The sequence below is a fragment of the Elgaria multicarinata genome, chromosome 4 (genome assembly GCF_023053635.1).
Source record: "Elgaria multicarinata webbii isolate HBS135686 ecotype San Diego chromosome 4, rElgMul1.1.pri, whole genome shotgun sequence".
NCBI lineage: Eukaryota > Metazoa > Chordata > Lepidosauria > Squamata > Anguidae > Elgaria > Elgaria multicarinata.
Genome location: NC_086174.1, coordinates 49,478,260 through 49,504,656, shown reverse-complemented (window position 1 = coordinate 49,504,656; position 26,397 = coordinate 49,478,260). Strand labels below are relative to the sequence as shown.

At 42.8% G+C, this 26,397-nt stretch overlaps 1 protein-coding gene across 1 annotated transcript in view; it reads right to left on the bottom strand.

Moving 5' to 3' along the window:
• Positions 1–1,060: 1,060 nt before the first annotated feature.
• Positions 1,061–26,397, bottom strand: part of XPO5 (exportin 5) — a 43,349-nt gene continuing 18,012 nt past the window's right edge. The window contains exons 15-32 of the mRNA XM_063124242.1: positions 25,130–25,285; positions 24,473–24,514; positions 24,144–24,233; positions 23,084–23,283; positions 21,910–22,009; positions 20,112–20,293; positions 14,082–14,182; positions 13,476–13,572; positions 12,153–12,289; positions 11,218–11,315; positions 7,658–7,704; positions 6,661–6,755; positions 5,754–5,816; positions 5,131–5,213; positions 3,981–4,088; positions 3,668–3,808; positions 3,314–3,478; positions 1,061–2,603 (exon numbers count right to left, since the gene is read on the bottom strand). Of these exons, the coding sequence (XP_062980312.1) occupies positions 2,463–2,603; positions 3,314–3,478; positions 3,668–3,808; positions 3,981–4,088; positions 5,131–5,213; positions 5,754–5,816; positions 6,661–6,755; positions 7,658–7,704; positions 11,218–11,315; positions 12,153–12,289; positions 13,476–13,572; positions 14,082–14,182; positions 20,112–20,293; positions 21,910–22,009; positions 23,084–23,283; positions 24,144–24,233; positions 24,473–24,514; positions 25,130–25,285 (2,046 nt within the window). The 3' untranslated portion in view covers positions 1,061–2,462. The remainder of the gene's footprint in view (positions 2,604–3,313; positions 3,479–3,667; positions 3,809–3,980; positions 4,089–5,130; positions 5,214–5,753; positions 5,817–6,660; positions 6,756–7,657; positions 7,705–11,217; positions 11,316–12,152; positions 12,290–13,475; positions 13,573–14,081; positions 14,183–20,111; positions 20,294–21,909; positions 22,010–23,083; positions 23,284–24,143; positions 24,234–24,472; positions 24,515–25,129; positions 25,286–26,397) is intronic.

The following is a 26,397-nucleotide window of genomic DNA, read 5'->3' as shown; positions in this document are numbered from 1 at the left end:
AGCCTCACCCCAACATCAAAAGGGACACACTGTAGGTTATTGTGTGGAGGGATTTTTTTAACCAATGATTGGTCATTTGGATGAAAGAACCAATGCTGGTTATCATGTTGTGTTGGGGGCATCATTGGTTATTTTGTCAGCTACTGAGTTCCAAGACCAGAGTGGTCAAAGTAGCGGCTGCTGCTCTAATCCATCAAGTAGAATAGTTTTTTGGCAGCAATGGCTGATGGGATACTAGTGGGAGGATGGGGGGGGGGGAATGAGTGAGTCAACTCAACGCTGATCCTAATCCATACCACAGTTCATTATCATGTTGTGTGGTGACAACTATTGAGTTGATAATTACCCCACCACTGACTGTTGTGTTGTCCAAATGCAGCTAGCGTGTTAGGCAAGCATCTGAAAAGGAAAGTTGCACAGACTTTTCTTCTCCTTCCTATCCTACTCCCTCAAACCATTCCCCTCTACCAGGCTTTCTACATCAAAGTAATTTCAGCTGACTGTGGCAAAGCTACTCATTTTTAATGTTTAATCCTTTGTTTATTCACAGAAGTGCTAGCCAGTAACCAAACAAAATTGTTTAAACAAGTGAGAAGAACTGGGTTCTGTGTAAGAAAAATCAGTATGCCCTCTAACTTGTTTATGCAGATTATCTTTACAAAACGGTTGCAAATATTTTTGAGGCCTTGAATGACTATGGAAAGCAGAATGCACATAATTTCATAATACTGTTTTAAAATGCAAATGATTGCAGTTGGGTTGGTTAATGATATAATAGCCAATGCTTGAATAGCTTTGACACTGTAATTAGTTTAAGCTATTGCTCTTCACCTGAAATTCAGATGATTAACTCAGATTATATTTAGCAAAGAACATTAACTTTGAAGATTAGACTGAATAGGTTTTTTTGAGCTTTCCAAATTAATTTTACAAATTTTTGATGTAGACTTTTTTTCAGAGCAGTACTAACCATTGAATTCAAGCATGGTAACAGCTGTGACTCAGTGAGATTTGACAGCAAGTCAGAATAAAAGTCAGCAACAAGAACATATGTATAAAACTGAAAGACCTTTACTGACATTCAGAGGTGTATCACAATTGATTTGAAGACTTCTTCAGGTACAACATCCCTACCAAAAAAACAAATGAACAAAAAACCCCTCAAAATTATTTAAAATGCTTCTATCATGGTCACAGAAAGTTAAAAATATAATCAAGACACAATAAATACAGTTAGGCTAGACTCCAAAGCTATTTATCAGGGGACTTTTGTTTTAATAGAAGTTACATGGAGATAAAGATTTGAGGGGAAACAGTATAGAAGTCAGAGTGGAGTCAGGCTATTAGTGAAGATCTGAACGCCATGTTAAGGCCTGCTTTCCTCCATGTCACTAGATCTGTGCACTGCAAAGCCACATAAAACATACCTCTCTTTAGTTAAACATTAGCATCTCCGGTCAAACTACTACAGCAGTTAAGCAACCTCCTTCTAGTCAGCACAGAAAGACTGATTTCTTCAGATTCAAACTTTTAAGTTCTGGGCCATTTTAAGCCAAGAATCCTATGCTATGCACGTCAACCCTAAACTACTGCTTTGGAGGCATTTTGTATCACCACCAGGTACTGCAGAGAATGATTAGAACTCTGCTGCTGTCCTCTGAAGTGCAGCACTTCAGCCTAGTTAAGTATTTCAGACCAGCAGAAAGTAGCCTTGGACCATTATCTCAAATATTCAGGCTTCTGCCCACTGATGCCAGATTTGGAGCTACAATACCTGTTTCGATAATATTTCTAGGGCAAAGGAGGAGACGTTATTTTGCTTTAGGCTTCCTGAGGCATGGTTGAGCCAAGCTGATAACAAAAGGAGGTGTGTGTTTTTAACCAGTTCCTGAATGCTCCTTGGTTTGGTGGGATATATGGCCAAGTGCTACTTCTCAAGAGAAACGATTTTTCTCAATATCAGTGGAGACTAGGGTGCAGCAACACTCAGTGTGCAGACTGTGTTACCTCAGGAAACCTGGGCCTTTCCAAAAGGGAAGCAGAAGGAGTCCTATTAGTGTCATAGTGAGGCAGCCCACAGTGCAGGTATCCTGATTGAAGAATGACAAACAATGGAAATCTGGTAGCATGTTCTCGTCACTGGGAAAGCGCTCTGTGTGTGTGTGTGAAGGTGAACTCCTAAAGAACTTGCCCACTGATAGTTGGGGCTGAATGGCTAGGCAATTTCCCAAGAAAAACCAACTCTGCAATAAAGCTGCAAGGGGAGCTGGAAAAATCAGTCTGGTTACGTTTTGTATACTGGCCTGAGTTTTTAGTTCACATCCCGTCTCCCAAGCAGAAAGAGAATGAGGCCATTGAGAGCTGTATCCAGGCTCAGGAAAGAGGAGACAAAGTAAACAAATGGCTACTGTGAAAGAACACAGAATACAAAGGGAGAATAGGGTAGTGGAAGTGTCTTGCGCTTATGGCTCAAAGAGTGGGACGAGGGTTCCATCTTCATTGTTATCCAATGTGTCTGCTTCTAGGGAATCTTTCACCTTCTTGAAAAGAGACGGGAGGTTTCTGATATGAACTTCCTTCCTGAATTGCTCTCCTAGGGGCTTCTGTAAGGAACAAAACAAGACATTTGAATTAGGTAATACAAAGCACAAATACTCCAACATAATAGTCTCTGATCGAATTGTAGAATGTTGGTAAAACCCACTATCATTCTGCCACAAACCTGCAATTGTTGGAGAACACCTCTTTGCTGTGCTCTAGGTTGTTCAGGATGTTCAAAAGCTAATATAGGTGACTTAGCCACAATAGGGCAAAGCCACTTCAGGTGACTGTTTAGGCAATTTAAATGTGGCCATCTTTCTTCCCCCAATTGTGCTGAAACAAGTTCAGAATGCAGCCTTCTCCAACAACTCAGCACAGAACAAAGACACTACTAACTGATGGCCTGGCCCACGTAGCCCATTTGGACTTGTCATTTGCTATCAGAGATACACATTTTTGAGCTTTGATCTAAAGATCAGTATACTAGGCATTGAATTTACAAACTCTGATACTATCACGTGGAAACTTGATGCCTGTCTCTGCAGCCTATATGTTTGTTAGAGAGCCATGGATCTTAAACAGCAAACTCTCTTAAGGTATTTCAGTGTCACCACCATTGTGACTAGCTAACGGCTGGTGTGACCTACAGTCAGGACTAACAGCTGTGACAGTGGTCCTGCTGCAGCCTAGGGTAGACATAGAACAGAGGAAAAGATTGCCCAATCTTTCCAGGAGACAAGCGGTCTATCTGCGACTTGATACCTTGACCTACCGCTATACAGCCTGCGATTAGGCGTTTAAAATGGTCCTTCCGGCGCTTGTCGGCCACTTTTTGCAACGTTAGATTGAGTAGCTTGGAATCAAACTGTTCCAGGGACTCTTTCTGAATTTCTGGAACCTGCTCCATCACTGCCTTCAGCTCAGCATAGCGTGGACGCTTCAAATAGCAAAGAAGATGGTCAAGTGGGGATCTTTGCCAGAACAGAAATTGCTACCTCCCAAAGGGCAATTAAGACCCCACCCCCTCAAAAAGCACAGGAGTTAGCTCAGTGGGCTTGGGTTGCCACTCATCCTCAAAGATGGCAGCAGACTTATGAAAGAGCCTTCTTCCCCTGCACCTCCTTACCAAAGCTTCATAGATCTGGAAAGCCAAGTGAACAAGAGCTGCCATACAACCATCATGTTGCCCATGCACCTGTAACCCTTTCAGTACACTTGTGAAAAACCAGGTCACTGCTGCGGGGATCATCAAGTTCCTTGTGAGCACCTAGGGCAGAGAGATTAACGTTAAGCAAGACATTTCTGCCTCTCATCCCAGAAAAGGTGACCTCTAGCATTCACTCATATTACACTAGAAGTTCCCAAAGGGACTCTGCTAACTCTTCAGCCGTATTCACCTTCACCACAATCTGCCCTGCTGGTCCCTGTAGCAGAAGTACCTGTTTGAGGAGCGGCCAGCAGAGATGTGAGGTAGTTCTTTGGCAAGACAGGGTATCCTTCCAGGAAAGGGATGTGAATGCTGTAATCAGCAGAGCAGTGCAGACATTCTGGAGAAATAAAGGGAAGGTTTGTTGCAGATTCCCTACAAGATTTGTTTTTGAAAGAAAGGGGTGTTCATAAGCACAAATATTTGTATGAATGTGGAGGCCCCAAAATGTCCCCAACCCAACCTCCCCCGCCTTAACTGTTTATCCAATAAAAAGTTCAGAGGTCTGCTTTAGACAAGGCTTGTTACGAGAAGGATCTTACAGGGATTTGGAACATTCCCCACTGGGTGCTGAAAATGATATTACTGTAGGGATCGCTAAAAAAAACCCCACCTGAACGGTGCCAACTGATAATTTGGAGCTAACAATAAAGACGGAGGGATGAGGAGGAAACCCTACACTTCCCTTGACCCTGGGGACAGATATGACTGCTATGCTCACATAAACAAAAAAGAAAAGATGGCCTTCTTGCTTTGTCCAGGAAGTGGCATCGAAGCACAATCGTTCCCTATGCTCAAAAAGTAGCCAACAAAGAGGTTTATTTATTTTTTAATTTATTTAAAAATTTCTAGGCAAATATTCTTTGCAAAACTATGCAGGTTGCAAAGCTATGCTTTTCATGAAGCGCTAACTAGACGCGTTTGACCTTGCATGTATGATTTGTTTTAACATTGTTTTTATTATGTTTGTTTTAACCATTGGTTGAAACAATAAAGCTTTACTACTACTATGCAAATATTCTTTACAAAACAATGCAGGTTGCAAGACTATGCTTTTCATGAAGAGCTAACTAGGTGCTTGTGGCCTTTTAACATCTTATTTATTTATTTATGAAGTAGATGTGTTAAGAGCGGCATGTAACCCCTGAGCCGTTTGTCAACTTCCTATATTTCTGCCTTCTATGAGGGGGCAGAGGTGAGGAGAGCGAGTGAAGTGCTGGCGTGGGGCAATGAGTGCTTTATATTACAGTTAAGTCTGTTGAGACTTTCCTCCGAGGGAGGGTGCCACGAGGGAGAAGTTATACCTAGAACTGGAGCTGCATCCTTTTAAGAATGTATACACAGTATTCCAATTCTGGTTCTTTGGGGGTGAGTTTCCTTACCTCTTGTTTCATCAAGCACTTGCCCAATTCGGTGAGCTCAGAGCTGGATGGTGGAGTCACCTCTGTGGACATCATTTCCTCATCTGCCAAGTAAAATGGCAATGTGAAAACATTCTTCATGGCAAAAATGGCTAGTCGATCAAGTTGACCACTAGAATTTGACCAGAGAGCCAACATCCCAGCTAGAATACATATTATTCTAAGAACAAAGCACTGGCTCATACTTCCTCACACTACATCTCTGTGAAATGAGTTCCCATTTATTCTGAAGCCAAACTGCAGGGAGGTGTTAATTGGAGCCAACAGATTTTCAGAAGAACAACAAACAAATTATGTGCGTTCTGGGAAGATAAATCTGAGATGAAGAAATAATAAGAAGCAGTAAAGAAACCCCCCTCCTGGAGCCACAGAAGTTGGTTTGGATTCCTGCATCATAGTGTGGACTGAAATGTTTTACCGCTGACTCCTAGGCATTTTTTGCTTAGGATCTTCTAAATCGCTGCAACAGGAGACCCAGATGCTAAGTCTAAGGATATCCAAGATCTATTTACATGCGTAGGAATAATTAATTCCTTCCGAGGGCTTCAAACATAGAATAGAAAGAAGAATCCATAGTTACCCACCATCTCCATCTGCTGCAACAGCATTATTCTGTTCAGCACCTTTCTTTGAGACGCAGCAAACAGCTGTAAATACATCAGAGGAGGGAAGATGCGAGACATTAGAAGAGAGAACTTTATGAGGCATCACACATTTCTCTCAGGGCTATGCTACTTAATTCCTTCTTGGCAGTGCTTGAAGTGTGTTTTATGTAGTGCACAATCTAAACCCATTTGAAAAGGATTGAGGCCCACCTTTGAGCAAAAACATACGTTTAAGGTAGAACATGATTTCCTCCAAGACTACTTTAGAACTGTCAAGACGGGGAGCTTCACATAGTCAGAAACCTACATTTAAAGTACTGTAGAGCGAGGCTTGCATATGTGACCTGAACACAACAATCAAGTGACAAATCTGGCAGTTACTTAGGGCTGTGGTTTCAAAAGGTTCTTACTGAAGTTTCAGGGAACCCTTTCCACATCTGAGGAAGCCCCGTGCATCTGCTCCAGAACCTCTATGTAGTGCAAAGGATACAGGGCTGCATTCTAGGACATGGTCTCAGACCACAAAGGGTGTTGGTAGGACAGTTTAGCCTTGTTGTTGCTCCGAAGGAACTGAAAGTGTGGGGGCCATCAAATATGCCCAACGGTCTTCTATTGCTATGCATTTTGGACAGCTTCTCTGCCATCTTCTCATTTAGGAAAGCATAAGCTTCCAAGGACTACACGTTAAAAACAATTAACTTCGCTCCCATTTAGGCCTAATGTTGTCCTAACAACTTGGCCACTGTTAAGGGAAAGCCATGGCAAGAAGAATGGGAGCGTTTTTGGAACATGAAAAACAAGATTAAGAGTACCAGTGTGGTCACATCCTCATAAATCCCAGTATAAACATACCAGCGTTTTCAGGTAACCAATTAGTTTCACTCACCAATTAGATCCATGACTTCTCGGGTGAGCAGCCTAACCAGCTGCTCCTCCAACATCTCTTGGGATTCTGGGTTGTCATCTGCTGTGTCCTCGTCACTGTTGAATGGGTAACATGATTGATTTTAGGAGAGCAACATAGATCTGAGAAGCACAACTGAGGCTGAGCACAATCACATCACCAAGATTGTTGGTAGCAGTTCATCTGATTTGCTAGTGATGCTCAGCCTATCTGCTATGGGGATGCATTCTCCTAAAGGAGCAGGTGTGCAGCTTGGGAGCATTTTTAGGTTCAGCCCTTATTTTAGATGCCCACATGGCATCTGGGGCAGAAAGTATTTTCACCAACTGCAATCCCTCCTGAACAGAAAGAGTCTGATCACTGTTATTCAAACTCTCATAGCATCCAGGTTAGATTATTTCAATGAGTTATATGTGTGGCTACCTTTGAAGATTGCTCAGAAACTTAAATTGGTTCAAAACACACACCTGCTAATTTGGGATAGGCCCGATGGGACAAATCAATCTAGTTTGAAAGAACTCAACATGCTTCTAGTCTATTTTCGAGGATAATTTGAAGTGCTGAACATAACCTTTAAAGCCCTAAATAGCATGGGACCTAGGTATCTAAAGGACTACTTGCTCCCAAATGAACCTGCAAGACAGTTGAGATGTTCTAACGAGGCCCTTCTCAAGGTTACCCACCACCGTCAAAGTTTAAGCAGGACATGACTGGGCAAAGGGACTTCTTGTTCTGGCAGCTTGTTTTTGGAATGCTTTCCCCAAGGAAGCTCCCCTAGCACCAAACCCTTCGACTTTTTGGTGCCAGATGAAAACCCTTCTTCCATTTGCCCAAATCATTTATTCTCACTGTGTTTTTCTTGTGCTGCTGTGGTTGCTCCCTTTAGGAGAGGCTACTTCAGGCAAGAGGTGCAAAGGTGAACAGCGAAATAAAGGTTCAAGCAGCAGTTGCCTCTATATTCTTTAAGCTTCACACTTACCAAAGCAAACTCCGCTGGTTGATAACCTGCCATTTCTGGGACAGCCTCTGACAGAAAGAAAACAGCAGCAGTAGCATGACTTTAAGGAAATCAATGAGGCTCTGCATATTCTGCAACCCAAATTATGTGTCAATAAAAGCTGAATTCTAAATTACCAAATTTGCACAATCCATTCTGCTTCTGCTCTTCCTGAAGATGAGCAGAGACCTCTGCAGGGGACCGAAACCTATAAAACATTCTGCTCACCTGCACGTCTCATCCCTCTCCACCTTCTGAGGTTTCACCAGGCACTGTCTGTACAATCTGGAGCCTCCTAATCTTTGAATTTGGGCTAAAATCTAAGCTGTGGCCAATATGCAGTATTGGACAGAGGGACATCTTGGATGTTGGAAACCTGGATAAAATCTGACCCTAGCTATGTAGCTCACTATGTAGATTCGTCAACTGCTATCTCTCAGTTTAACCTACTTAATAATCTAGGTTGTTTTGATGCAAAAATACAATTCTGAGATCCTTGAAGGAGTAGGATATAAAAGTAACAAATACACTTCCACCCCTAACAACAATAAAGTGTAAAAGCCCTTAGTAGAGCGGGTAAGCCTAAAACTGTGCACTTTGTATTAGAAGTATAGAAGTTAGCATACATATACATTGACTCATATTAAACTTTTTTTGGGATATAGAGCCCAGTAAGGCAGGGGGCAGAGACAAACAAATGTGTTATGCTGTCTTTCAGTCTACACTCCAGGACAAAAATTCTCACCATGTCTGAGGAATAATGCTGAATGTGTTTTTAGCAAAGGATCTCATTTTTTTTTAGTACCCGAAGAGATGGAAAATAGGTAGTACAGCTACAACAATTAGATGGTTTGTGTGTAATCAAAATTTGTACAAATCTTACTCAGGGCTGGCCATGTCATGCAGCAAATCTGCAGAAGACCCAGAGTGCTTTGTATGGGCACTCAGATATCCAGTACAGTGGCCTCTCTGGGTTGCCACGGCTTCCAGCCCAACCCTTGGTTTGGGTGTTGGGACACTCTCAAGTCAACTGCCACTATGTCAACAGTAGTCAAAATATGTATACATGAATTAGGAACTGAGGGTGTACACCCCAATCTAAGCCTCGACTCACCCCAAATCAAAAACCCAAACCTTAAATAGAGTGGTCTCTGTGAGATGCCACAGCTGCACTTCTGGTCCAATGCACTGAGGATACACCCAAACCTCCAGAGGAGTGGCCTTTGCAAGACACCAAAGCATCCAGCTCAATTCTTCATTTGAATGCAGGACACTTTCAAGCATGGTGATCTCATGCAAATAATGCCCGGTGTACTAAAAACGGATAAGGAATTGAGGTGTGTACACTCCAAACTAAGCTTTGGGCCAACCCAAATAATATACTCAAATCTCAGGGAGAGTAGCCCCTATGACATCACCACGGCATTGCTTCTGGCCCAGTCCTTCATTGGTAATGACACTGTCAAGCTTGGCACCTTTATATCAATAATACCAAAGTATTCAAAAAAACTAATTAAGAATTCCACATTAACCTTTTGGCCACCCCACTCCAACCTCCATGGGTGAATCCTCTAGAAGCTGGCATACCACTGTGTCCAGCACTTTGAGTGCAAGGCACTGTCAAACACAGCACCTCTGATGCCAATAATGCAGAACGTATGTAGAAATTAATATGGAACTGTAGGTATGCACCCCACAACAAAGTTTCAGACAGCCCAAATCATACATACAAACCTTCAGTGGAATAGCCTCTACAAGTTGGTATAACATTGTACTTGTCACAATGTTTTATTGGGAGCAAGACACATGCCGATAATATCCAAAATACATATAAATGCATAAGGAACTGGGGTGTGTACCCAAACAAAGCTTTGGGGCACCCCAAATCATATATTCAAACTCCAGAAGAGTGGTGTCTAAGAGACGCAGAGAAGCTACAGCATTGCATCTGGCCCAATGCTCTGTTGGGGTTCAAAACTCTTTCAAGCATGGCACCCCCATGCTAATAATAACCACTGTGTACAAAAATGTATATGAAAGTGGAGGTGTGCACCTCACAATAAGCTTTGGGCCACCTCAAACCATACACCCAAACCTCCATGACAATGTCTTCTATGAATGGCATACCATCGCATCTGGTCCAACTCTTCACTTGAGCACAGGACACTGTTGAGCATGTGGCCTGGGCCCATGCCCTCTTGGTGTGATATGACCTCATCCTTTTGCTGGGAAAGGCAAAATGTTAGCTTGGGATACATGGAACATATTTCCAGAAATCACAGCTATATTCCTGATACTGGCAGAAGCCCCAACACAAATCCCTGACAATACAATGGTACCACTTGAAAGCTTTCTATTACTTCTGTATGGTAGAACCACTGGGTTTTGAAGGTCACCATTCCTGGAGAATATTCCATCAACAGAGATGGCACACAAATAATACGCAATGTGTACACTCTTATCAGGGAGGACATTTAGGAGGAAAAGGTATTTCAAAGATCCAGAGATACCAAGTCCTGCAAACTAGCGTTGAGAGAGAAAGGGTGGATCTCAATGACAACCAAAGAAGACAACTCTTGGCCAAGCACTTTGGAAAGTACTAGGAACTGGTACACTGTAGTAAGAAAGCATGCAGAGACCTACACAGGAAGTACAGTACACCCTTAAATGCGCTGCCCTTTGTTACTGTGAAGGAAATTGTTTTCAGGAATAATTTAACTGGAATAACAATAGTAAACCATATACTTTGCAGAGTGAACTTTTTTGTGAACTGACCAAAGAGCTTCGGCTATTGGGCGGTATAAAAATGTAATAAAAAAATAAATAATTAAATAAATGAACTTATACTATAAATAGAACAAATATATAGGTTTCCATCAAAGATTATCCATAAAATACATACATGACCATGAGCATATTTATGTCCCATAAAATCATAAATCAATGTATGTCCCATAAAGTATCAATTTGCACAAATAAGCAAAACATTTGCAATTTCAGTTTGGGGTTATCAACATTAGATGTTAATATTAGGTCAATGATGAATTTAAAACGATTTCCCAGACTTAGTATTTTGCATTATTTGACAACACTTTCTAGTGAACCATTTGATCTATATTTAAATAAATGTTACAGGATTGCATATTACATTGTGAACATGCACACTCCTTGTTTTTGATTTTTCTCTATGTACAGTCAATCAAAATTTGACATCTAGTTCTACTGGGATCTTACAATCATCACTGGGCTCCTTCGACGTAGAAAATATTTGTTTATAAGCAATGGATACAAATTAAAAATAATTTATTTAACACAGGAGTAGATGTGAGGGGCAGATCCTTATCAGGAAATGCTTAGGCATTATCACTGCATGTCCACAAAAGTTTGATACTTTTAACCCAAAGTGCACAATTTGGTTAAACAAACAAACAAACTAACAAACAAACAAACAAACGGCTTAACTGCTCTGTTACCCAGCCAATGTGCTACCTAGCCTGGTAAAGGTACAAGTCACAGGCACATAATACAATTGTTGTTTTTACCATACGTAAGTAGGTGAAGAGTGGCCCAAGTATAGGACAGAGAAGAGGTTCATAGTGTTCAGGTGGGCAGGAGAGGACCAAGGGTTTCACGAACACACCTGTACAGAGCTAGTTAAAGAAGTTAAGCAGCACACATAACCCTCAGCGTTTTTCTATGACTGGAGCACACTGGCCAGAATGTGGCACAGGCACTCTCCTTTACTGATAAAACAGACCAGAGTCACTCCACCACTAGAAATCTCAGACAGGATCTGTACAGAAAGCAACATAAAGAACCTTTTCGGCTTTCTCAGTCAGCTCTAAATGTTAGTGGTGGGCCACTAATCTTAATTCAGAACACCATTCATATACGGTGGGCCGGCAGGGACCGGGGATGGGGGTGGGGGCTTGATAAGCCTCTTTTATTGTCTGCAAAAGCAAGGAAGCTATTGAACACAAGCGAGGTCACATTACATGGCTGGTGGGCAGTATTGGCAGGGTGCGTCACAAGTTCTGCAGCCCTGACCTGAGTAGAATAAAAATATGCAGCCTTTCAGATGGAAGTGAAGAGGAACAACAGACTCCCAAGACCATCTCTTGGGAACCCCACTGGAAATTTCCAACTTTAGTTACAGAGGTGTCAGACAGATTCCTGCATTCTGAGCCATTCCTGCCCAAATTTGTTTTGCAACCCTGGCAGATGTGTCCTGTCCTTCTGTACTCCTTTCCCATTACTCTGAAGATGCTCTTTCCCAGTTCTTTTTCCAAGGAGTGCACCGTCTACAGGACCAGTTGCAGAATGAAGGCCAATAGGAACTATGTTCAGCAGGATACAGATCGTCTGAATCCCTCATCGCTGCTATTTCAAAACAAGGCTTCCCATGTCACGGGCATGGCAAGGAAGCCCATGCGGTTCTGGAAGAAGAGCCCACCCATAAACAACGGACAAAGGATACGAAGCATAGGGCGGAGTCTGTAGTCAGGAATATTGTCAAGATTGATAAAAGCAGAGTTGAGCAGCTCAGTTGCTAGACCATCAACAGTGTAGAAATCTTGCTGCATTGATAAGCCAGCACTCCCCAGAACATGGAAACTGCAATTCAAAAAGCATGGCTCAGGCTGACCAAGTTAGACAATGAACGTGAACACAGGAAGACAGGAAGACACTCTGCTCTGAAGGGAAACTTGTGTTTACTTTTCCCCCCATTTGTACAAGCAGAACTGCTAAATTGAGTCAGACCCAAGGCCAGCATTCTGTTTCCAGCAATGGCCAACCAGAAGTCCCTGGAAAGTTTACAATCAGCACATGAAGCTGGCTGCCATCCCCTCTTTCTCTTCCAGCACCTGGGAACCAGTTGTATACTGCCTCTGTACTTGGATATGCCATTTATTCTCACAACTAATCATTATTCAGTACTCTGTTGAATCCTTTATAGAGCCACTAAGGCTACTGGCCATGACTATAACTTGCAATAATCTATTCTGCAAGTAAGTTGTAAGATCATCAGAGGGGCCTGATGGTTCAAACCAAAGGCCTATCTAGTCTAGCATCCTGTTTCCTACAGTGGCCAACCAGGTGCTTCTGGGAAGTCCACACTGAAACAGGGCAATAGCTGCTCCCGCTGTTGTTCTCCAGGAACTAGTTTTAGAAGCACACTGTGTCTGATACTGGTAGTTCTTCCTCCCCTTTTAAAGCCATCCAGGTTGGTGGCCATCAGTGTGAAAGTAAGGTGAAGAAATGCTCCTTTTTGCCTGTTCTAAATCTCCCAGAAAATTATGGGTAAAATCCAACATAAGTCTTACGTAGAGGAGGCCCACTGAAATGAATGGGACTTCAGTTAGTCGTGACTAACTTAAATTCCATTCATTTCAATGGATCTACTTTATGGAAGGCTTATGTTGGGTTTTATCCTATATGTTTTCCACTTTGAATTCTCAACAGGGATTTCTGCAATCTTGCAGTTCAGAAGGATCATTGCACAATTCTAGATACAAATTCATTATAGAAATAAACACTGACAGCAGCAACTTGATTAGAATGTGAACAGTATTAGAAGGCTAGGCCAGGGAAAGGCAGGCAGCAGTTCATCCTGGTGAAGCAGCATTTCATGAGACAATAAATCCCATGGAGGAGAAAGCTGCAGTGAAGACTCACGGCATGCATTTCTCTCTGCCTCTGGTTTTTTTTTTTTAAAAAAAGTTTTTTTTAAAGTTGTCTCTAAGCTGTTAGGGTAGCCATAGAGCAACACAGTAAGATGAGAAATCACTGAAGCTCTTACCAGTTGTCATACAGGGTACAGAAAAAGCCCTGCATCCTTTCCAACACCGTTTTATAAACAGGAGAATCATAAAGTTCCAGCAGAGGCTGAGGGAGGCCTAGCAAGAGGGAAATAGCATCAGTGAAGAGATTCATCTCCAGAGAAAAAGCAACCTGCTAACGGAAGAAGCTTTCATTAGTGGTAATCTCATCATCAGACCGTTGGGGGAGTCAACCTAAATCAGGGGATAGGTAGTCTGGTGCCTTCCAGATAGTTTTGGGCTACAACTCCCATCAGCCTCAGGCAGCATGGCCAATGGTCAGGAATTATGTGAGCTGAAGGCAAAAAACATCTGGAGGGCATCAGGCTGCCAACATCCTCACGGAAAGAAGCTACAGGAGAGCAACAAATTGCAATAAACCTTGCTACAGTCCCAACACAAACTTGAGGAGGGAGCACAAATCCCTGGTAACTACTAGCACCTACTTAGGGAGGCTTATCTCAGATTATCACCAATCTAGAAAAATGCATTGGATTGTTTTAAGCAGAGCCTCTAATTGCAGTTAAAAAACAGTTTCCGCATTCTGAAAAGCAGCCGCTTCACTATGAACAGAAAACGCAACTTACCTAGGATGGCATTCTTCTCCACTTCCAGCATATCTAAGGCCTTTGCAAAGGTTTCTCCCAGTTTAGCCACCATCTCTGGCATATACAGGTTGTTGTGGGTCCTAGAAAAGAGCACGGCGTTTTACAGTCACAAGTTGTACCCAATTGCCACCTGGAAGTGGGAAACCACCTTCAGCTTGTGAACAGCTCCTGTGTCTGGCGATGAGGAAGGCGAGACCAAGCACTTGTGCATGGGATCCCCCTTCCTTCCCATGAAAAACACTCCTCTCTTGGGGATATGGAGAAGTCTCCCCTTTGTGGAGAGGGTACCAGCTGCTCTACACAACAGTTACCCTCAGTTCACCTCCTCTTAGCCCTCTGAAATGCTGACTGCAATGGCTCAAGGCACACACTGCCCGCCTAAGGATGGGTCACAGGTCCCTAGAATGGCAGGTGGCACTGGATGAACGCAGCAGCTTATTCATATGCTCACATGCTATAAGCAGCTGTGTGGCGGAGAGGTGCCCCCCCCGGAAGGGAGGACTGTTCTGCATCAACCACACCATGCTGCCAGGGAGGGACGTCCATTCAGCCAAGGGTGACTTCTCTCTTGCCATCCAGGCTAAACAGGGTCCCTCACCAGCTAGACGTATCATCTGAGTGGGGGGAAGGGTCTCTGTCTCACCTACCTCTCTCCTTTGAGACCTCAGACCTCCACTCAGGGCTTCGGCAACAGCACACAGCACAAATTCTGCAGCCAGACGGCCCAACAGCCTCCGCCAAAACTGCCACTGTACCTGCTGCTAGAGGTGATCAAGGGCAACTCAGTATCTCCCCCTAAAGCAGCATTTCCCCAGAGTATGGGGGTGCAGGGGTACCAAGGACTAGGACGCTGGGTGGCAGGGGCAGGCCTCTCAATTGCTCTCCAGAGTCTCAGCTTTCATTTTAAGAAGTCTCTAAAAGAAGTCTCTATACTTGTGAAGAAAACCTTCGAGAACGTGACCCAAGGGCAACCAATGCAGCGATGTCTGCCTGAGCTTTGCAGAGAGCCTGGAACAATAGTTCTGAGGTGTGAACTGCCCATTCATTTCAAAGGGTGCTAACAGAGGCTGCAAGAAAGGAGAAGCATCATATTATGAAGACAGCGAACTACTTGCTTTGGCTAAGTCTTTAAGCACCACATTAGGGGCTTTATGGGTTAATCATTCACGTTACCCTGAAGAGGATTCGCACTCTGAAGAGCATAGAAAATGCTGCTCTAGGCGTCTTGTACATCCCAATATGCCAACCAGAACCCTTTTCACCATGCCAAATCACGTTTGCCAAGATGTAGTTTCTAGTTTGGTAACGGCTTCTCCTTGCAATTTTCTAACCTGTGTTATTTCTGCTTTGGAACTTTATTGTTGTAGCTAAGATGGCCTTTGGATCAGGTAGTTTAAGGTAGGACAAGGTTCCCCAAACTTGAATAACTTGACCAACATTCAAATGGGCACCATGGGATGCATACACGGTTGTATGCAGAGTGAGCATGAAATCAGCGTGAACACCACAGCCTGACCATTGTACAGTACCTCCTGGCTTGCTCAAAGTTGTAAAGATGAGACTGTCAGTAAGAAGACAGGGGAATCAAAAAGATCCTAGCTGAGTAAGCCAAGTGCAACTAAGGGAAGTAGTGGTTCGTTGCATCTCTGGGATGTGCCTACTGAAGTGTTTGGAAGTCTCTGGAGCTTAACACTCTATGGCTTCAATACTCTCATAATATAACTGATCACAACTCACTCAGGTCAGTCTTTTGAAACATATCCTGGCATCAAAATTGCACTAGGAGACCACAAGCTTATTTACCATCCACGAGGAGGTTACTGCAAATGTCAAGACCTAACTCCTTTAGCCCTGCTGTCAAAAATTTAATGCCAAATGTAATTTGAGAACATGCACAGTAGTGTAGTGATAGAAAAAATATATTTGCAAGTCACTACATTAGGCACAAAAGCTTCAAGCATAGTGAGTGCACTTTAGTGCCCTGTAGATTTCCCTTGATCGTAGACAGTATTCAAGCAGCAGAGATTTATTGACTACTAGAGAACAGCATGATTTTTTTTCACTAGTAGAGCTGCAGTAGTTTATTTCTCTGCATCTCATAAAGTAGGGCCATTACCACTCCCTCCCAGCAGCATCTTATCATCCTATCCGTGGTTCACGGACATTTTTCTTGCTGCTACTCATGGGAACACCCAATAACAAGGCTGTTTAATGTGTGGCAGTCATTAAAGTATAATGTAACTGATGTGTTTTAATGTCCCCAGAATGATCTAAGATGGCAGTAATTATTATCTAGATGCAAGAATGTTTACTAAGGCCACATGTAGAACACGATTTTTAAACATAATGGGTGGGAAATGATTTCACAAACACAAATGGAAAAACGACCACTTCGAAGTCATGAATTTATCCCTTCTGCAACAATGTGTCCCAGTTGTCTTCAGCAATTCCCCCAAACTGCTGCCTATTTACAATGTCCTTCAAAATGCTCTCCCCTATCCCGCGCCCATTTTCTCTCAGGCTGCTCTTTCCCATTCTGTTTCTGCACAATCGTAATACCAGGATGGTAGATTGGGGGGGGGGGGAAGCAGATGGCCTCTGCAGGCTGCTTAGTAAACTTGCGTGGCAAGTACGAAACAGCCTGTATCTGCACCACGCAGGGTCATTCGTTCTACTGTAGCATGTAAAGATCCCACAGGCCCAGGAGAAGAGAGTGTGTAAGCACCGAGGCTCTCATGAGTTCTGTACCAAAGGACAGAAGGAATTCTGGTTTAGAATCTTCTAAGGAAGTAAAAGCTGTAGCAAAACAAGAAAAGCTGAGAAGCAGTTAGAGAAACTGAAGTACTAAAGGGTAAGGGCAAGGGCCCTGCATACAGCAGGCAAGAGAACAAACCAAGATACCTCCACCGAGGTGCAGATAAGCAGCCAAGTGGATAGTTAGACCAAGAGCAACGTTTACTATACAGCATTGGATTTTCTACGTGGAAAAAGCTTCCATAGGTTTGAACTAGTTACATAATGACTATATACAATCAACGGGCATCTTCCAGAGTGCACAGCAAAGAAAGCTTTACACTCATAACTTAGCTGTGTGCAGACTCTTGGAAGTATCCACAGCTTCGTTTGTCATATACAGCACAAGGTATCATGCAAGAAACCCAAAGAAGAGCAAGTGCAGCCATTTACTTAACATTCTCAGCATCCTTGAAGCTATGATGATTTATGGTAGCAATACATTTGTGGCCAAACACTACCTATTCACATCCTCCCGGGGACAGGCTGTCACAATCCAAATTCTTTGGAGCTATAATTGACTGGTATTGTACATTTAAAGAGGATACATGACTCAGGTGAGTAGCACATAGTAGCTTCATTACAAGGTGCACACTCAGACCTGGTCTTTACATGCACACAAATGAGTTGGTGGAGTAGGGACGTACCACTCAAACTGCACTGGGGTGGGTAAACCATTTCTGAATGTTTTCCCACATTTTAAAAAAATAAGCTGCATGTAAGAGCAGGAAGGTTCCAGTCCAACCCATTCCCTGCTGTGCTAGTTTCGTAGTTGCAGGGAGTGTCTTATAGGAGCATTCAGAAACATGTGATCTATGACCTGCAGCCTGAAGTGGTACAGCCCATTCTACCATCTCTGGACTCTCTCTCCTCAATCTGCCCTTTGGGCTTGTCACTTTTCCCTGCTAGGCGAGTTTCAATTATGCTTCTATTCAATGCACACACACAAAACAAGAAATATTAATGGAGTACAATAGAAGGACTCCACCCTTTGACCAGAGCAGTGTTGATCATGGTGTAATTACCTGAGAAAAGCATTTAGTTGCTCTGTTACCAGTCATCAACTGCTTGACCTCCAATCTACCCATACCACTTCTCTGGACAGCTCAGCCTAAGTAATATCAGGGGAGCAGTCTCATAATCTGTGACCCACTAAAACCACCCATCCAGTCAACAAAAAGGGTTTCAGAGCAGCTTACATCACCCTTCCCCAACCCTGCTGCCCTCCAGATGTTTTGGACTACAATTCTCATCGACCCCAGACAACATGACTAGTGCTTGGGGAGAATAGGAATTGTAGTCCAAAACATCTGGCGAGCACCAGAATGGGGAAGGCTAGCTTACATTACTAAAAAATGCAAACATTGGGTGAACAATAAAAAACAAAGAAACAAAGAAAATTAAACACATTACCATTAAAACATTCAAACAGCAGAAAGAGATTAACACATATTAACCGAATATGTCTATCCGGGCAGCCTATAGACTTCCAAGCTTGACACAAAGTGCTCGTTTTAATCTATAAGCCATACACGACTCAGGACTGCAATACTTGACGGAGTGCCTCTCACGAAATGAACCTGCCTACTCTCAGCATCCAAGATCCTCCTCTGCGTTCCTCCTCCAAGGGAGGCTCATAAGCAACAAGAGAGAGGGTTATTTTTTCGCTGCCAAGTTAAGACGTCTCTCTTTTCTCAGGCGTTTGGCAGCACATGACGAGTTCTTAATCAGTCCTGAGTTTGTCTTTTAAGATTGATTACTCAATGTTATTTTTAGATATATGTTGCCCTTGGGTTTACTGTTCATTAATGGTTTTAAATTTTTGTGAACCGCCCAGAGAGCTTCGGCGATTGGGCGGTATAGAAATGTAATAAATAAATAAATAAAATAATGCATTTTATGTAAACGGCTTTTAATGGTTTACACTGTATTTTAATGTTTATTATTGTAATCGAATGTTTATGTTTTTAATCTTTGTAAACTGTCTCAGCTACTGAAATGTAATAAATAAATAATATTTGGAAGTAAGTCCTGTTGCATTCAAAGAGACTTGCTCTTAGGTAAGTGTGTTTAGCATTGCAGCATCAAGATAAAACAATTTTTTTGCCATTCACTTAAAAGCCACAAGTTAGTAAATTTCAATGGTTTTGTTTTGTTTGTATGCATCCCTCGTTGAACACTGATCTTTCACATCTTGTGGCTGACACCAGGAGCCAAACAGAATCTCCCAGCAAGCTAATTTGCTGAGCATAACTGGTTACTTCTGGGCCTCCTGCACCCATGTGAAAACCCTTGTACCCCACTTCTACTTTTAGTCCAAAGACTTCATGTTTTGCCATGTATAGCTCAGCTCAAAGGTTAATCTGATGTAGTTTCCCTGTTGGAAATTCCTCTGATTCACAGGAATAGCAAGTATGCAAGAAACCAGGCAATTCATGCCCTTTTCACAGACCTCTCATCTTTTGGCAATAATAGAAATGAGAACTAGTCTGAGAACTGGGATGCACACATCTCCCCATTTTGGGGAGATGTCTGTTCTCTGTAAATTTGTTAAACTACTTATATAAAGAATATTACTCCTTCTCACTGCAATCATTTAGCGAAGCTTTGCCAGTAATGTTGGTGACCCACACATGCCATGGCTGTCAGTGTTGGTCCTTAGCACAGTTTCATGAGACCTACTGTCAGAGCACTGGGGTAGCCGGATGCAAATGAGGAGAGGGCTCCTGCACCTTTAATTGTAGTTTGCAAGAGTCAGCAGGTGTAGCTTGCATGAGAGGGAGAGACTGCTTGGAACAGAAAGAGCCCCAGAAAGTCTACCACCAGTGTCACTGTCAAACCGTTTCCCAGGGGACAGATTTTACAAGCTCAGCACCTGAGAAGAAGTTTCAACTCCCACATGATACATGAAAAGCAAAGCGATAATACACAGAAGCAAAGGGCAGGGGCAGCTTGACAGGGTTAAGGAATACTAGGAAAGGCTGGGTTTAATTTTGGATTTAGGGAAATTGGGGGGAAACCCTGTCTGATCTCCCAACCCAAAAGGGCAGGGAAAGCTTAGAGTTCCTTTCTCCTTAGCTACTTCCTTACAATGCTGCAAAGTGCAAGGGCTTCAGCTTGTACTGTCACTAGCTTTAATGGGAAAACAGGCTGCTCAGAGTATCACTGCACACAGCTTTTTCACTATGGGACTAGTATCATGCAAAGTTGACCCACCTTATGAGAGCAAGCAAGTTGTCGAAAAGTTTCAGGACCTGCACAGAGCAGGGGTTACGGTAGATTGGGTTGCCATTAGACAAGTACCCAACCACAAAACCTCCAGCCTTTGCCTCTTCCAAGGAAGCGGGCCAACGAGCTCGCTTTACCACTCCCAGAATGGTGTACACACAAAAGCTTATCTGTAGGGAAACAAACAGACACAGTGGGAATACGGGCCACGGAGAGGTTCTCTGTCCAGCCTACCAGCTTTTTCCTGCCTCTTTCCTGAGCAGGGAAATCTTTTATCCTCAATTCCCACCCACCCCACCCCAATACCAACCTGCACTGAATTTAGGCTGTTAAAAGCCTAATTGCCATGCAGGTTGTCATTTTTGGAGGGGGAGCCACTGCTGGGGAGGGGAGGGCTAGGTCTTCCCTTCCGGAGCATTACAACCCTACCTCAAAAAATCCCCTCCCGCACTATAATCAGGCTTTGAAAAAGTCTCCATTGGTGCCAAAGGTGCTTTTTAAAAGTCAAATTGCCACGCACGTGACATTTTGGAGAGTCAGCAGTGCAGGTCGTGTGTATTCTGTCAGTGTGAATGAGAGAGGGGGGGATCTGGGCAATAATGTTGGGGGGCTCATGCTAGCAGTGGGGTGGCCCTGCCCACCGTGGAATGTGGCTCCACCTATTGCTGGCCAGCACAGTTGCTTGGAGCCTAGCAGACTTGTCTGGAGCTAATTTAGCCCTTGGGCTGAAAAGGATTCCCTCCACCCCACTGCTTTATACTGATCACTACTGATTTGAAAAAAAAAAACATGGGTTTAACAAGACACCAAAGGTCGCACGTGCGCCTTGCATATGTATACTGTAACACATATATAAATAGGAGGTTGCATGTGTCTTCGTCACACGTGAAAACGTATACGCTTTTTCCTACCTGGTACTGATATCCATATAAGGGAACCGTCATGCATGAAGCATCCATAAGATAGCCTTTCCCTTGTCTTATTCTCAAGCTTTCTTCAAGTACTGCACAGCTCAAAGATCCCATATATTACTACAGTATTTTCTACGGTTTCCTGCTCTTTTCAAAAATTTCACAGTATAGAACCCTTGCCACCACAAAATATTATTTATTTATTTATTTATTTATTACATTTTTATACCGCCCAATAGCCGAAGCTCTCTGGGCGGTTCACAAAATATATCAGACGCATAAGAAGTGGCTGTATTTAGTTTATCGCAAAATGTGGGAATTACACTTAAGGGGAAAAAGGTACCCATCCCCTGCAAAAGCAAAGTATGACAAAACAGAACAAAGCAAAATGCACACCTAGCAGATCTATGCTATTCAGGATTATTGTCTGCCAAATAAGAAAAAAAATGGGAGAAGGGGGAAGCTAGATTTCATATTACTGAATTGACATCTCCAGGTGGGCCCATCTTTGACAGACACCAGCTGTTACTCTGTAGCCTGAAAGGTTACAACACCTGGCTAAGCCGGAATATTTATGAGATCCTTTGCTGTTAAGTCTAGTCAAAACAATGCAGTCAAAGAGGCAGTCAAAGGCCTCACATGAGCTCTCCTTGCCCAATAGGATGTCTAGACCACAGATATCGTAGCTTTTCTAAGTTCTGAGAAGATAGCATGTGCTGAGAGTGCTCTCTATAATATATTTTGTGAGAAATGTGGAACAATCCATATGCAAAGACTATTCCCACCTTCGGGAAAAAGAGAAATATTCTACAATGTGATCAAGTTCCACCCATCCCTTTCCAAGGTCCACATTCTCTTAGATAATTGCTACTTACTCTAGAACGGTTCAGGCCACAGGAATCTTCCATGACCGGATCTGCAATTCTGTTATTTGCACCAACATAGCGGATAAAATCTTCAGGATTCATCAGGACTCTGTCAGAGTGAGAGGAAGAAATCAGTCACGGTGGTGCCTATGTGTAAGTACTAATCTTTTTTGCTCTGAGTAATCAATTTGAGTTGAATTATTATTATATAAAGCAGCAGCGATAAATCATGGATTCCATTTTCTGTACAGCTTCAGTATTTGGACTGGGAAATGATTTCTTTTTTAAGGGGAGGACTTTTGTTAAATGCAGGTGCCAGGGTTGGTCCTTGTACCATTTTACTACACACCTGTGAACTCAAATAAAGATACCAACTATGCCAGAACATGATGTGCCTTAACAAAGTTTCTGCCAATGAAGTGTTTCTCTAGAGATAATCACAATAATGTAACTAGTTATGAGCTTCTTCTACTCCATATTTTATTGTTATCTGCCTTGAGTACCATTTTTGGGTGGGAAAATGCAAGTGCAAAATGCAGCAGCTAGACTGCTGGCAGGCACATCTTACAGAGACCACATTCTTAAAGGAATTGCACTGGCTGCCTATAACTTCCGGTCGGAATTCAAGATGTTGCTAATGACGTATAAAGCCCTAAACGGCTTGGGACCTCGATACTTGAGGGATCGTCCCTCCTTATATATGCCTGCCTGAGACATGAGATCTGTTTGAGGAGCCCTTCTCTGCATCCCACCAGTGCAACACATACACTATGGTGGGACATGGGAGAGGGCTGCTTTCTCTGTTGTGGCACCCTCCCCTTGGAGGCCCGACTGGTGCCGATGCTGATTTTATTCCAGCACCAAGTAAAAACATGGCTTTTTAACAAAGCCATTAATGGTTAAATTCACCAAGCTTGCACATTGTTTTAACTGTTTTTATTGCTTTTAAATTATATACTGGTTTTAACTTGATTAATGGTTTAATTTGCTTTTAGCTGTGTATATTTATTGTTTTATATTGCATGATTTTATCTGTACATCATCCTGAGATCCTAGTGATATAGGGTGGGATACAAATGTTTTAAATAAATAAATAGAAGTTAAATAAATAAATACTCCAATGTAGCCCTGTCACTTTTTTCACTGCCCTATATTAGGGGAAGAATGGTCAAAGTTCTTGTACCTCTTCATCTCTTCAGACAGCCACAGGGTAGCAACAGGAGACATCAGCTCTTCCAAGAACACCTTCTGACGCTGGTAATCCTTGAACTGGTTGCTAATAAGGACCAGGGCTTCCATGAGAGCACACTTCTCCATCTGGGTCAGGAGCAGCTCATTGGATAACAGCTGCTTCACATGGTTATACAGCATATCAAAGTTTGGCTAAAAGGAACCGATTCAAGCAAGCGTCACTGAACTGAAAACACACTGCATTTCTACATAGAATACTTGCAGGTAAGAGACTGTTCTCATTCAGGGCGACTCCACAGACTATAAGCCAGTTCACATGTCACAAGGGTGGCTAACAAGCCACGGTGGTTTGTTAACCATCTCATGCGCATACTGGTAGCGTGCTGGCTGATTTCCCTAAGTACCCTTGCCAGTCATGATGTTCAAACCCAGTGAGGGTGGGCGGCTGGGGTGGTTAACAAACTACCCAACCATCTCACAACAAACCATGGGTTCTGGGTGATTTGCCACCGTGGCTTATTGACTACCCTTATGCTGTGCAAACCAGGTCTATGATTACTGAAGGAAATACCAGCATTTCCTGCAGTAAACATTTCTCACGTGGACATGCCATGCCACCCAATTTAGTTTTCCAGATGCATATGCACTGGTGTCCAAATGTATGTATGCACATTACTTGTTTGCTATGGTAACCACCACTGTTAACACCAGTGTTCCTCACAATTATCATAATATGGGGAACTGTCCTCAAATCCCTACTCTAAGTCCTAAGCTCTTGTATTCATAAAACGAATCTTATGTCTACTCTACCCCTAAATTTCCCTACCTCTTCCACAAGAGCTCTGGTATCAGTGAAACATGGATGACCGTGATCAGTACTTCTTCCACCCACAACATTCAAACAAACACAGAACCATTATTTAAACTTGATTTCCTATTGACTAGCCATAAAAGAAGCACATTGATCACACAAGTATAATGAATGGGACCTGCCCCCATAAACGTAGCTCAAGTCAGTGCAATGACTCCACAGTATGCATTAAAGTAATTACCAAGACAAGCTGAGGGTAATCGCGACACATCTTGATGATGGAGGAGCAGGCATGTCTTCTCACATTCTTCACCGCACGAGTTCTTGGAGCCTGGGAAAGAAAATCAGGAAAACTTCAGAGGACTAAGCACCAGAACTAATATTCAAGATGCCCTCAACCCCACTAGGTACAGTAGCATAAGCAGGCCTGACTGCAGAGATCCCTCGCCTCCCTTTTAGGACCCTGGCAGTCTGCTATAATCTAATCAGATTAGATACTATTTTGCTATGTAGTTACATTAGAAAGTTTCATCCATACATCTTTGCATACCATGGCTGAAATGATCTTACCTTACTTTCCTCTACAACTTCAAAGGTAACAGAGGCAAAGAGCTAAGGGAACAAGAGCAAAAGTCAGTTATCTGAGGATCATTCTTTTACATGTGCTCTATACTAGTCACCAATCTAAGAATAGCTGCACTAAGTCCACAAATGTTTCTTTATCAGGCAAGTTGTTCCTGTTTCTATTTCAGCAAAATTCAAGGATTTTATCAGGTGTCCCTCAACAGTGACAAGACCAACACCAACAAGACCAAGTGCTCAGAACATACACTGACTCTCTGAGTACATTTGCCAGCGCATTTCAATTTTCTCCACTTTTAGAAGGGGCCACTTCTGATCATGGAGATGGACTAGCAGCAAACACAGAATCAAGTACCATACCTCACCCTGATAATTACCCAAACCCCATCCACATCCACTTGAACTTCTAAGTACTTGTACTTCCAGGTATAGTGCTGGATTCAGAAACACCCCCCAGACTGCGAACCTGTTCCAATGGCCACAGGTGAAATTGCCCCTCTCAGAGCATCTGGCTTCTGCCACATAATCATAGTAACATTTCTGGCCTCCCTAGAGCTACTGTATGGGAAAATTCACAGGTAGGGATCTACATGCCATGACTCCTCAAAGTCTAATCCATCAAGGGGAGGGCATGGCAGTGCTTACCTTAGAAAGAACTTCTGGCAGATATTCTGGCCTGTATGTGACAAATGGAAAGAGTGCGGAGACATTAGAAAGGACACAGGACAGGATGAGGGGATCCTTTGTCTCAAAGCTGAGGACAAGCTGCAGCAGTTCTATGCCATCAGACACTGGGACCTCCTGGAAGAAGAGAAGGAGAAGCGAACAAGGTTCAATGCACTTCTGCTTTGTAGAATGTCAATGCTTCTTCCTCAGGCAAATCCAAAAGGCTGAGTGACTGAACCCTTGGCTGGAATCTGGCAATGCCAACACTTGCAGAAATATCACTTTAGCCTATTAACAAGCTTACGTGAAAATTTTATCTGGCAGAAAACATAACAGACAAGGTACTTCAAAACATAGGTGAGTTAAAAATGACTGTCAAGCAATGTGACAGGAAATTTTTGAATAACTGGATATTTAGGCTCATTATAACAATGAATTTGTCATTTCTTTTTCTGGAAGGCATTTAACAGTATCATCACAGCTACTGGCACTTACTGTACCATTTAATCTGTTGTTCAGCTTTTACCATTGCAATATTGAGCCCCACTGGATTTACCATTTCTGATCTTAGAATTGATTTTGAGCATGTTCTAGTACAATGTCTACCCCTGTGATATCTGAGCACTGACCAGAAATAAGGGCGGAAACACATTTTGAGAAAAATTACTTTGTCCAGAGAGACAGAAAAGAATCACAGAACAGCAACATTGGCCCCGTTCAGACAACACGCTAAACCATGCTGCTTAACCACAAAATGGTTAACGGAATGTATTGACCTTAATGTATTCCATTAACCATTTTGTGGTTAAGCAGCATGGTTTAGCATGTTGTCTGAACTGTTGTCACATTTTTTTCTAGCTGATTTTTCTCCCCAGACTAATAAGTGCTGAACTTAATCCTTGCAACACATTAACTGGACATTCTGGTCAGGACAAATAGGTGCTGGGCAGAAGACCTGAACTGGATGAAAATAAAGCCCAATTAATATGTTGCATAGTTGCTGCTCCAAAACTGCCCATCTCCAAGTTAAGTCCCCAAACTACATTGGTAGTACATGAATGATCTACAATACAGGCACTTCCGATGTCAACATATTGAGCAGATGGGGGTGTTCGCAAAGAACATCTATTTATTATTGGGGGCATAATAGCTAACCACAGGCATGGGAGAGCAGCTTCATAGTGGCACCATGCAACAAAAACATCATATGAATTGCATCTTTGTTAGCTGCCATATTTGAGGTTTTC